Source organism: Theropithecus gelada, chromosome 5 (genome assembly GCF_003255815.1).
Source record: "Theropithecus gelada isolate Dixy chromosome 5, Tgel_1.0, whole genome shotgun sequence".
NCBI lineage: Eukaryota > Metazoa > Chordata > Mammalia > Primates > Cercopithecidae > Theropithecus > Theropithecus gelada.
Window position 1 is genome coordinate 98,603,083 of NC_037672.1, and position 13,350 is coordinate 98,616,432.

Sequence of the window (13,350 nt, forward strand, 5' to 3'; positions counted from 1 at the left end):
ACAGAAACTCTGTTACACTTTTATGCTTTTTAATGGAAATGATCACAAACCACAAAATGTTCAAGCTGAAAAGCACTGCATACACACACACACACACACACACACACACACACACACACACAGAGAGAGAGAGAGAGAGAGAGCGCAAGAGAGAAAGAATGGCAGGAAAGGCATATTGCTAACAGTTAAACACCCCAGAGAGATGAAAAATCACTTATTCCCCAGTAATTTATCAGAGGCCCAGAGATGATTGTTCCATTTGTTAGAAGACAGTATTAGCTACAGGGAAGGCTGGTATAAGTTCAAGGCATGGTTTCTGTCCTAGGGGTATTTATTTTCTATACAGGAACATAAAGCATTATAAAAATATTTTTAAAAAACTACTGTATTATAAAACACATCGAAGATAAAATGGTAGAAGTTTTACAGAGACATTATGAAGCAAGCAAGAAAGCATCTGAAATTAATCAGATAAATCTTTTTGAAAAATATCTATCTTGTATTATATATTAAAAAGAATGATGTATGCAGATCGGTAGATAGAAAAGGGGTTAGAAGTCTGCCTGGAAAAGGGGAGGGACCATCAGAAGCTAAGTGAACATGAGCAAAGGTAAGGAAGGTAGAAAAGAAAAAATGTAATAAATGCTAGAAAAATTGGCTTGGCAATAGGGCAAATAGTTACTATTAGATTAATTCCGTTTATTCTCTTGTATTTGTTTCTATATCATATTGAACTATATTTTCAACCCTGAATTTAATCTCTCAGATGTAACACTCTATAGCCATGACATAGCTAGTGGGCATTATTAAAATTTTTTTTTCCTAATGTTTTTATGCCTTTATAGATACTTTCCCCGTGCAGTTTTTCCTCCTGGAAAGGCCTGTTCTTCTGCCAAGTCTTAGTTATCACCTGTGAAGCATTCTCTTCAAGGTTATCTCACCTAAGGTGTACACAATTGCTGTATCCACTGTGTTCCTATATGTATCTAATATATCACTTACTTGTTGTAGTGTAAATTATGTTTATACTTCTGTGCTCCAGCAATAGTGAATGCCTTAGGAGAGGAACGCTGCTTTTTCATTTGCATTTTCATATCTTAAACGCTTAGCTGCAATCTGTCAGCTTACTGGAGCTTACGCTCAATTGCTGAAGTAGCCTCAATAGGGGCAGTCAGGTGAGGGATGCAAAGGGTTTCTTTCCTTCCTCCCTCAGTGCTTTCACGAAGCAGAGGCAGGCAGCCTGCAATGCCCTGCCAATACACAGGGAGGAAGCCACAATTTCTTTGGTGTCCTTGTCCTCTTCCAGATCCAGTAGTAGGGAAGACCCTGCCCAACTGTTCAACTACCCCTCTGTCTCTTGGGGCCTGGGAATGGGTACTTAGTCCCAGGGTGTCCTGGGGCTACCTGGATGCTGTCAGACCTACCTTTTCCTAGGACTTGCTGTGTTTCTTTTTTGCCCCAGGGTTCTTGATCTAATTTCATTTTTTCCCAGTGGGGATCAAGTCCTAAGGGGCCAACTCTTCCTGCCAGAACTTTTCCACATTTAAGTTCAGAAGTGGCGAGCAATTTTTATTTAAGGCAAACTTTTTAGTGAAGTAAAACATCTATACAGAAAAAGGCAAAAATCAACTTGATGACCTTTCACAAAGTCAACACCCTTGGAAGCTGCACTCCGATCAAGACATAGAACATTACTGAACCCTAGAAACTCCTCATGTCTCTCTTACTGTCACCTCCTCTCTATGGGGGACCGCTATCCTGGCCTATAGCATAACAGATTCGTTTTCTTTGATGTTGAACTCATATTTTAATGGAATCATACAGTACATACGGGTCACTATCTGACTTCTTTCACTCGTCATTATACTTGGGATCTTCAACCATGTTTGGTTAGCTCATTCTCATTTGTTGTATTTAGTTGTATAAATATATTAGAATTTATTATTCATTCTACTAAATGGATATCTGAGTTTTCATTTCTTGGCTGTTATGATTAATCTTGCACATGTCTTTTGATGCATTTATAGACACATTTCTAAAGGATATAAAATAGGAGTAGAATAGCTTGGTAATATGAATGTTCAGTTTTAACAGACAATGAAGCAGCTAATGTAATTTGGGAGTAGAGGTGAAGTAAGATCAGGTGACCTTCTCTGCAGAATTCCCAGTGTTGCTTCCCATCATACTCTCATGATGCTGCTTTCCCCGCCTGCAAAAATCTTCCCTAGTGACTCTGGTTGGATATGGTCTACTAATCCTTTAAAACTCAGGCTGGCTAATGCCTTCATCATGAATAGTCCCTTGAACTAATCCATTCCCTTCTGGGGTTAGGACTTCTAACACACTCACTCAGATTGTCTCTGTCTCTCTCTCCCACTACCCCCCAACCTGTGTGTGTGTGTGTGTGTGTGTGTGTGTGTGTGTGATAGCCTGCACATTTATAATGGTGGCACTATTCACTTTGCATTTTACTTGTCTGTTTCTGCTTCGTGGTCTCTGCTGCTAGACTGTCATTTTCTTGAAGGCAGGGACTCAGCATGTATAAAACTCAGTAGAGAGAATATACTACAGTAAATGCTCAGCTAATGTGTGCCAAATAATTGAATGAGTGGAAAAATTCTCAGAAAAGATACCCATGAATGGACCAGTATGAATTGGGCAGAGGAGAGAGGGAGGATACTAATGAAACTGGAAGCAGAGAGCTCAGGTGTGATTTCAATAGACTAAAAATAAAGGTCTTGAACCCACAGTGGGAAAGAGAAAAGGCAGCACGGTTAGGATGCTTGTGCTATTATAAAGATGTGATGACTGGTGGTGATTTTCAAAAAAAAAAAAAAAAAAAAAAGCAAAGACACCTGTTAGTCTGCATGGCTGGGAGAATGAACAGTAAACAAAAAACAAACAAAAAACAGGAGGAATTTTCAGTGGGGATTAAGCAAGTGGGAAAGTAAATAAGCCCTTTCAGGCAAGGTGAGTTTAGGTTAAGGTGAAAATGGAATCCCTAGATAAGAAGTTCCAGCAGACAACTAGTCATACAGGAATTGAGCTCAGGAAAGAAAAAGAGATGAAGGGGGCTAGACATAGATTCAGGAACTGGCCATAGAGTTTACAGTTTACAGTGAATCTAGGGAATCGGGTGTAGGTGTGGTTCCTAGAGGAAAGTGTGAAGAAAAAAATGTCAAAAGCAGAAGGAAGACCAAAAAAAAAAGCAGCAGGAAGAAGCAGGGATCACCCTGGTAAGTCAGAGGAGAATCAGGATATGTAAACAAGGAGGAACCAGAGGATTTCAAGACGGAAGGGGCTGATAAGAGTGTGAACCACTGCAGAGAAGCTGGGCGGTGTGAGAAGAGAAGGCTGCTGATTTGTGATTAAGGAACCAGTAGTGATTTGAGTGAGTTGCCACCTGCAGCTTCCAAAACACTTCAAAATCACTGTCAAGACACCCCTAAAATTTCAGAGTTTAGAAGAGCTTTAGAACGTCTAATTTAACTCACTCATTTTGAAGCAAGGTAAACCCAGGATACAAAGCTTATATGATTAATCCAAGGCAGAAATACAGATTGATAACCTAAACACCAAATCCAGCTGCCAGTTTTCATTGGTCTACATGAAATGAAAATTTGTCATGATCCTCACTAATCTCCAGAATCTAACACTTGGCCTGCTCCAAGTATCTCAATTATCTGCCTGAACATTATAGGTATTATTTGAGTGTGCAAACTCTGGTCTAAGATTCTAAAAATAATGGTAGCATTGGGGCAAAATCATAGTTCTTATGGATTCTTTCCTCTCTGTCACATTGCCTACCTAATATAACTCAAGAACAGTGTTAAATTCTGACTGATGCATTTTTCTGCATAACTTTATTTTATTTAAATAATGGCCCAGAACACACGTTAGATAGTGGATACGGTGACACAGCAAAGTAAACATGCAAACTACACATACAAATCTTAAATAAAACTGAGAGTAGTAAATCAAAATACCTGCCAATAACTCAAACTGGTAATTGCCACTAAGGTTCTCTACCTATTTCATGGCTTGCTTGTGCCCATCTAGATCCACTGTATAAAGCATAATCCCAGAGGATGCCTTCTACTTTCAAGATGGCACTAAAGACAAAAGGACCAAAAAGCTGTAGGAGAATGAGAGACATTTTTCTCCTCCTTAGATAAAACATAATCCAGACTGCTTTGACATTAGTTAGTCTATATATAGGCCACAGATTTAGATATTCAGCTATTTACATAATCTGTACTTGCCATGGCTAAAAATCATTATTTATTAGGAATATTTAATGAGACAAGTGAAATAATCATAATGTTGAAAACAAAAGTGAAAATGTTTAATTCTCTAATTATCCTCTATTATTAAAGATGGTAGACTTTATTCTAAATATATTCTGTTTTTATAAATATACAGACACAAATGTATCTATATATTTATAAAATAAAAATGACATAACATTATGTAAGTTCAGTATGGGACTCTGCTTAGAATATGATTTGAACAGCTGACACAAAAACTAATAGAATGCTATACTATTATTAACGTAACAGGACTTAATATCAAAATCAAGAGTTTGAATTTTGTTTGATACTATGTTAATGAAGTATAACTCAGTGATATCAAACAGGTAATTTAAACATCTAGGTTATAATTAGAAAGTTAACACTAGCTTTGGAAAACTGAACACATAACTTTGATGTACTTTAACAATGCCAAATTTTCACTATAAGTTTAAACATCTTTAATAAAAGATTACTCCCAAATTAATTACTGAAAATAAATTTTAGTCTTTTCAGAAATATTATACCATGTGTCTTCAATTCAGCCAAAATGGATTCATTAAACCAAATTTCCAAAATAGAGAAGTGAACCATAAATTTTTAAAATAAATATACTTAGAACAAACCTCTCTGTTAATATTCATATAAAGAAAACTATACTTTGAAAGACGCTTTATAGTGCACAAGATTTTCTATTCATGAACTTTAATTTCTCAATCATATCAACAGATAAAAACCTTTTTTTCCCCTCATGAGAAAAACTTAGTATATGGAACAAAATGTCCTACTACTAAATAGGCATCTGATCAACGTTCTATAGAAGGATATTTGCTTACTTGAGAGACAGACGATACACGGCTGGATGTATTTTACAGAATTCTTCCAGGCTTGCCATTAGCTTAGCTGCCAGGGCTGGAATTGAACATTAACTTCAGGGAACACCAGGTTAGGTTTTTTTTTTTTGGTTGTTTTTTTTGTTTTTGTTTTTTTGTTGTTGTTGTTTTTGTTTTTTTCTGAGATGGAGTCTCGCTCTGTCGCCCAGGCTAGAGTGCAGTGGCACAATCTTGGCTCACTGCAAGCTCCGCCTCCCGGGTTCACGCCATTCTCCTGCCTCAGCCTCCCAAGAAGCTAGGACTACAGGCGCCCGCCACCACGCCCTGCTCTGTTTTTTAAATTTTTAGTAGAGATGGGGTTTCACTACTGAGATCATCCTGTTAGACAGGATGGTCTCGATCTCCTGAACTCGTGATCCGCCCGCCTCGGCCTCCCAAAGTGCTGGGATTACAGGCGTGAGCCATCGCCCCTGGCCCAGGTTAGGGTTTTAAGTATCTAATAATAAGAAGAAGAAGAAGAAAAAGAAGAAGAGGAACAAGAAGAAGAAGAAGAAAAAGAAGAGGAGGAAGAGGGAGGAGAAGAAGAGGAAGAAGTATTCTAAAATTTAAAATTCTCAACTTCTTCATAACCTCTTTTCTCTTTCACTCTTGCAACGTTCACATAAGCTGTATGTATAATGATAAGAGACTTCAGTGAAACAGGATGATCAGATCCGGAAGGATAAAACTGAGGTGACACGTCAGAAAGACAGTGAGGTCATGCAGCAACCTAATTGTGTTGCAGATTCCTTTCTGAAGTGATATGAAATGTCATGTAATGGGTAAATCCCTAGCGATTTGTAAATGTAAAAATTATTATAAAAATATTTTCTACTTGGTTTGTCAAAGTCCTAAAGATAAATATACTATGGCTCCTATATACTGTAAAGCTGCTCATTTTAATTTATCCAGGAAGCCTGATAAACAAATGTAACAATGAATTAAATATGATTCAATTAACCAATATAAAGTTGTTTTTCTGATTCAAGTTATAGAAACTGGTAAAACTTTTAAATGTGATTACATAATTGAATTTTTAAAAATCAAGGCTGGTGTTAGATTTTTTTGGTACAGTGTTTTGTTATGTTTTGTTTTGTTTTTTAACACTTTAAGTTCTGGAGTACATTTGCAGAATGTGCAAGTTTGTTACATAGGTATACATGTCCCCTGGTTGTTTGCTGCACCCATCAACCAATCATCTACATTAGATATTTTTTCCTAACGCTATCCCTTCCCCAGTTCCCTGCCCCATGACACGCCCTGGTATACGATGTTCCCTCCCTGTGCCCATATGTTCTAATTGTTCAACTCCCACTCCCACTTATGAGAACATGTGGTGTTTGGTTTTCTGTTCTTGTGTTAGTTTGCTGCATTGGGGCAAAATCATAGTTCTTATGGATCCAGCTTCACCCATATCCCTGCAAAGGACATGAACACATCCTTTTGTATGGCTGCATAGTATTCCATGGTGTATATGTGCCACATTTTCTTTATCCAGTCTATCGCTGATGGGAATTTGGGTTGGTTCCAAGTCTTCGCTCTTGTAAATAGTGCTGCAATAAACATACATGTACATGTGTCTTTATAGTAGAATGATATATAATCCTTTGGGTATATACCCAGTTATGGGATTGCTGGGTCAAATGGTATTTCTGATTCTAGATCCTTGAGGAATTGCCACACTGTCTTGCACAATGGTTGAAATAATTTACACTCCCACAAACAGTGTAAAAGCGTTCCTATTTCTCCACATCCTCTCCAGCATCTGTTGTTTCCTGACTTTTTAATGATTGCCATTCTAACTGACAGACGGTATCTCATTGTGGTTTTGATTTGCATTTCTTTAATGACCAGGGATGATGAGCATTTTTTCATTGTTTGTTGGCCACATAAATGTCTTCTTTTTAGAAAGAAACTACCACACTAATTAGTGAGTGACCATCAACATCGAGGCAAGATCCTCCACTAGCAAAAAGATTATGACTAGCTGAAGGCTCTGATGATCATCAGCATTGTTTAGCAATGAAGTATTTTCTGATTAAGGTATGTAGATTTTTTTTTTTAGATACAATGCTATTGTACACTTAATAGACTACAGTATAGTGTAAACACAACTTCTATATGCACTGAGAAACCAAAAAAATAATGACTTGCTTTATTGCAATATTTGCTTTATTGCGGTGGTCTAGAATCAAATCCTTAACATCCTCAACGTACATCCGTATATGTATACATACATATATTTCCCATTTACTTATTCACTTATTTATGTTTTCATTTTATAAATACTAGTGAGCCTTCCATTTCTATTAAAGAAGTTATACAAACATTATAAATAAATCGAGAAATCCTAGCATTATGATGCAAACGTGTTCCAGATAGCAAGCTCTCTATTCTCACCTGTAGAAGTACGAACACCCCCTGACTGTGTTGTGAGTGAAATGTTCCTGAGTCTTCTCATTTCCAAAATCTTCCAGGGGGTCTGACCACAGGATATCACACATAGGTCCATATGCAGGTGGTTCTTTGAATCGGTCTAACTAAGAAAAATAGAAGACAGAGAGCAAAATACTAATCTTTGGAAACTTAGAATTCCGACAATATAAGAAACAAGCACTATGCAGAACCCATCCTCTTCTCACCAGCTACAGTTCAGAGTGAAATGTCCTCTACCTCTCTCTTCCTGTCCTTCTTCCTACTCGTTTTCCTATCCTTCATCTCTCTCTCCAATTTTCTTTCCAGCTTCCTTCTGATGAGATCATTTAGTATCCATCTTCGTCTAACCCTTTACCTCCCTCTTGACTCTATTATCTCTAGATTTAGCAGTTTCTTGTTTCTCCTATTCTACATTTTATCCTTCTCTCCTTACTTACTTTATCCAAGTGTTTTTGTCACTACCAGTTATTGTAACTCCACCTCTGTTTCATTTATTGAGAAAAGGCTTTTACTTTTTGGGGGGAAATTCCTATTACTGCCTCTATTAAACTATGATTTAGAAGTTTGGATGGGAAACAACTAGTTTTCATGCTTATGTTATATATACTTTTTATATTTAAGAACATGATTTTGAGAAAAGATGGCTTTTACTTTAAAAGTAGCCACTTGCTATATGATATTTTGGATATTACTTCATTATGGGCTATCTAGGTTTCTAATGATAAACTACAAGCCTACTGTAGTGGATCTTAGTGTGTACAAATATGAGTAATAATAAGCAGTAAAATAAACTCAACTTTAGCTGGTCAGTCTTCAGTTCACAGTTCTAAGCTTTATAATTTTACCTGAAGCCTTCATATGAAATCCATTTTCCAGCTATACATGTTTAGTGAAGTCACATTTCAATTTTAAAAGGTGCATTTAGAAGGCATATTAGAAATATAATCACTCGAAATAACATATCATGATCAATTTTAAACACTTCATCCTGATTAAACTGCAATTAAAGGATCTTTGGTGAATCAGCAGATATTATAAAGCTTCTTGAATAAAAGCATACAATAGCTATGAAAATCTATTAAGAATTGATATTCTTCATATTAATATTTTAAAACAATCCAATAAAGACAAGTGAACATATTTTGCTGACAACTAATCAAATTGTCTATTTTTTTTTTCTGGGACATACAAGATGTAAGTAATGGTTTTGCTGCACACTACTTTTTATTAGTATCTACAGAGAATGACGCAATATTTTACATTTTCAACACCCAATGAAAAACTTCAGTAAAACAAGACTCTATTTTTCAACCATTATCTTAGCCCAAAATATTCATTGCAAACTTAAATTTAAGAGATTTAAACAATTTATGCTTTTGGAACAATACATTTAAGAAAAATAAAACTTGTGTCTAAAAATATAGAACTTCTTTCTAAAAAACAAGAACTTATTAAGGGTAGGACAGTAGAGGAGGTAGAAAGTTTCTGATTAATATGAATCCCCAGCTAAAGGTTTGGAAAGCTACCAGAATATAACATTTATTCTGGAAAAAGTATACAGTGCATTAAAAAAGTTAATATCATTGACAGGAAAAACAAACAAATAAAAAAAACTTGGATGATATATAGCAAGACAAAAACCTAAAAATCATTTTCTGGCCATGTGCAGAGCTTAATGATATGTATGAAAATTGAATATAATATTTAAAATATCCAAGGAAGTAATTCCTAGGGATATTAGGTGATATATTTTAAAAAATCTACTTAATTTAGGATGTGAAGTTTATTTTTATTTTTAAGTCCATCAGATTACAGAAGAATGAGCTGATTACATTCACACATAAAGAAAGAAATTTTTTTTTTTTTTTTTTGAGATGGGAGTCTCCCTCTGTCACCCAGGCTTGAGTCCAGTGGCACGATCTCTGCTCACTGCAACCTCCACCTTCCAGGTTCAAGAAAGTCTCCTGCCTCAGTTTCCTGAGTAGCTGGGATTACAGGCATGAGCCACCATGCCAAGCTAATTTTTGTATTTTTAGTAGAGATGGGGTTTCAACATGTTGGTCAAGCTGATCTTGAACTCCTGACCTCATGGTCCACTCGCCTCGGCCTCCCAAAGTGCTGGGATTACAGGCGTGAGGCACTGCGCCTGGCCCAGAAAGAAACAATTTTATACTCAACCAGCATCATATCTCTACTGTACTTCAAAGATAGAGCAAAGACCAATGCTCTATGCTCTATAGAAGTGTGAAAGTGTCTTACAAAAATGGACACAAAGACACAGAGCAGGAAATAAGGTTTATTTAAAATTAAAAGTATGCATTTTCTTTCCAACAGGAAAATATATACATTATTTTTATACTTGAACACTTGAACCTCAATGACAGGAAGAACTTGAATGTTTTATTTTACCTAAAAATAGTTTTTCTCTAAAAACTAATTAACTCTAAAAGAATATTGAGTTCATGGTAATAGAGACTCATGGTATGTAAATACATTCATAATTTACTAAAGTATTTCCTCAAAACTATGAGTTTCATGAACAAAAGTATTAAAGAAACACTACAAATGAGAGCTATATGAAAATGGTTATTAATTTTATAGTAGAGGTTTACAACCTTTTTGCTGGTGATTGTGTCTTAAACAAAATAGTCCAATAGCACTATCCTTTCTATTTACTCTCTACAGTACAAAACTCTATTCAGTTCTGTTCAAATAATGAAAACACTATTTTGAGCAAAGTTTTCACTAATTCCCCTTTTAAAGAGGACACTTAGGAAGTTTCTCATCTTCCATCCGAGGCCATGAAATCTGATCAAGGCAAGAGAATAAAACATAAATGCATGTCTTTCATGCCCATCATTTGCTAACAGAAACTACTACACTTATTTGTAATTTGACCTTTTTCATTTTCCAAACCTATTTCAGTAAGTGGTTATCAGGTTAATATGATACATGGATACATGAATAGATAAAATATTTGCTTTACTTCTCCACTGAACACAATGGGAAAATACTGTTTACTAATTTAATAGCTTATGGCAGCTGATAGAATTAACTTGTAAATGTTGTTCAGCATATAGACTTCTCAGACTTAGCAATCAAGTTTCCAAACTCAGAAGAAATGGAAAAAAACAATTAAATGGGAATCAATCAAACAAGTGACACCAAGGGAGTCTTTGTATGAATGGCCCTAATGATAAGCAAGATCTAGAATTTGAACTGTGCCCATGGTTATTCTTAAGTGAACCTAAACTTAAGAAATAAATTCTGTACACATTGAGATTAGTGCATCACTTATTTGAAGCCAAAGACTACCTATAATACATTAGGCTTAAATATATACTGAGTAGCATGTATCTTTAGAACAAATCTCAGCAAAATTCTAAACTTTACAGTTCAAATACAGTAATTTAGAACAATGTGACCAATTTATTCTTGCTAAAATTACTGGTGAGAATAATAATAAAAAGGTAGAATTATTTCCACCTCTCTATTCTATGGGATAAGTACAAGCATATTTTCTTAGGTCTCTAAAAGTAGAGGAAAGAAGATAAATATAGTTTTCAACTGTTTATAATTCCTCCAGAAAAAATTTGATTTAGATTTCCTAGACAGAAAGCTTAATGGTGGGCACAAATTTTCAATAACATGTTATAAATATTAATGTGAAGAAATGATCATACTTTAAAATAATTCCAAGTAATATTATTTTAAAATGAGCTAAGAAAACATTTACATCGCTTTCTCTCTTTGGCCCAATTTTGGCACCAAGAAAAATACACTGAGGTTTTTTATTACTCTCTATTTTTTCCCTTACATCATTGCAATCATCAGAGTTAGAAACATAACCAAAGAAATAAAAGATTGTCTATTGTACCACATAAAACTATCCCATGTTATTAGATTTATTTAAGAAAGAGACATAATCCACTTCCACATTCAATGTAACTCATCTTTTTGCTGATTTAAAAAACTGTTAATAGCCAATGCGAAACTGGAGTACTTCTTAAAAACTTCCTACAAATACTTCTTAAAAAGTACAGTTTTTCACCTATCCACTCAATAAAATTAATAGAATATTATCATTGTCCTTGTTAGATTGCTACTTAAAAGTTTCAAGTTGTAACAAATACTAGATTTTTAAAAAACCATAAAATGAACACAGTTTAACGGTTATGTTACAATATTTTCCCAAGGGCAAGGCAACATTTCTAGCATAATACATCATGACTATACAATGGTTTGTTTGAAAAAAGCCAAATGGAAATGATAAGGCATATTTTTTTAGAGGTCAAATATTTTATATTTCCAGAGACACATGTCAGATGGTAAGACCAACTCTGAGGCTGAAGAGATAAAAACTCTTCCAAGTATAAATATATCTTCCTTTCTAGATAAAAATTTAACACAAAGGAGAGATTCATGACCACTTTAAATCATTTTAACTCAAAAGGATAAAGTTAGTGATAAAGACAGGATAATTAATGTCTTCTATTTATTACTGTAGCGCACAAAATGATTAGACTGGGAAAATAACAAAACTTACTTTTCTGATATCATCTAAGGTGTTAATCTCTGGAGACAAGCCACCATGTACACACAGGAACTGTTGGTTCATCAGGGCAGCCAAGGGAAGGCAGTCAAAGGCATCCATACAGGCATCATATACGCGTTCTGAATACTTTATTTTACCTTTTAGAAGTGATAAAAAAAAATACTTATGATTTATAAGCAGGATAATTTCACTTAAATAGTTTCAGTTTTTTAAGAAGTTTTCTTGCCAGGACCATATTATTAACATAAAGGCACATACTGCAAAATTCCAAATATAATTAAGATGTTTTGAAAGTAACATATTAATCTTTTATATCTAGCATTTCCTGTTTTTGTCATTCATTCATATTTTATAATTTTCGTAACTTTTTGTATAGCAAGAGAATTTTTATATACATTCTGGCTATTTATATGCAGATGTCTAACCAAAAAAATGTAACTGAACAACTGGAAGACCAATAGAAAAACAGCCATAAAGCTGCTTGATATTCCTTAATGATTTTGTAGAAAAGCAGATGGCAAGACATTTTCTAAAGCTGCTTCTATCTCACTGCACATTGCTTTTCCCATGACTTATATCTAATGTTTGAAGAGGATAAGTCTTTATGCTCCACTGAATATAGGACTAAATGAAAGAGAAAAATATTGATATGTATAGAGAGATTCCCTGCTCTTCCATTTAATTGTATTTATATATAAAACAAAAATGTAAGATTTTATACCTTTGTAAGATTCAGCGAATAGTAAGAAAAATTGTAAGGGGGAAAAGGAAATTGAAAAAAGCACTCCACACTCCTACTGTCTATGTCTAAAGAATGACATCATCTTCAGTTTTATAAGATTCACTAGAAGCTAGTATTTATTTATTGGGTCCAAAACAGAGGCATAGGTTGAATTTGCCCTCCATTTGCATTTCTTGAGTAATGCAAGATTATTGGGTAGAATTAGTGTTCCAAACAGTAGTATCCCTAAATCACTTGTTTCTTAGGATAAATTATATCAAATTTTAATTCAAATTTTTCAATCACTTTATAAAGAAGTTCAAATTTAAAAAGAAATTCTGAATTCTCATAAATGTCCATGGTTAGAAAGAAATATAGGATAAGATCAAAAAGTGTCACTTTAAGTTTTTGACTTTTAGGCAATGGATTATATTGTATGTATCTTAGTATTGATTAAAATTACTGTTTAGCGTATAT

General features: G+C 34.6%; 1 protein-coding gene across 6 annotated transcripts in view; it reads right to left on the reverse strand.

Annotated features, from left to right (window-relative positions):
• Positions 1-13,350, reverse strand: part of PPP3CA (protein phosphatase 3 catalytic subunit alpha) — a 338,247-nt gene that overhangs the window by 64,473 nt on the left and 260,424 nt on the right. For all 6 annotated transcript variants that reach the window (XM_025385276.1, XM_025385274.1, XM_025385273.1 and 3 more), the window contains 2 exons: positions 12,144-12,289; positions 7,562-7,701 (listed from right to left, as the gene is read on the reverse strand). In XM_025385276.1, coding sequence (XP_025241061.1) covers positions 7,562-7,701; positions 12,144-12,289 — 286 coding nt within the window. The remainder of the gene's footprint in view (positions 1-7,561; positions 7,702-12,143; positions 12,290-13,350) is intronic.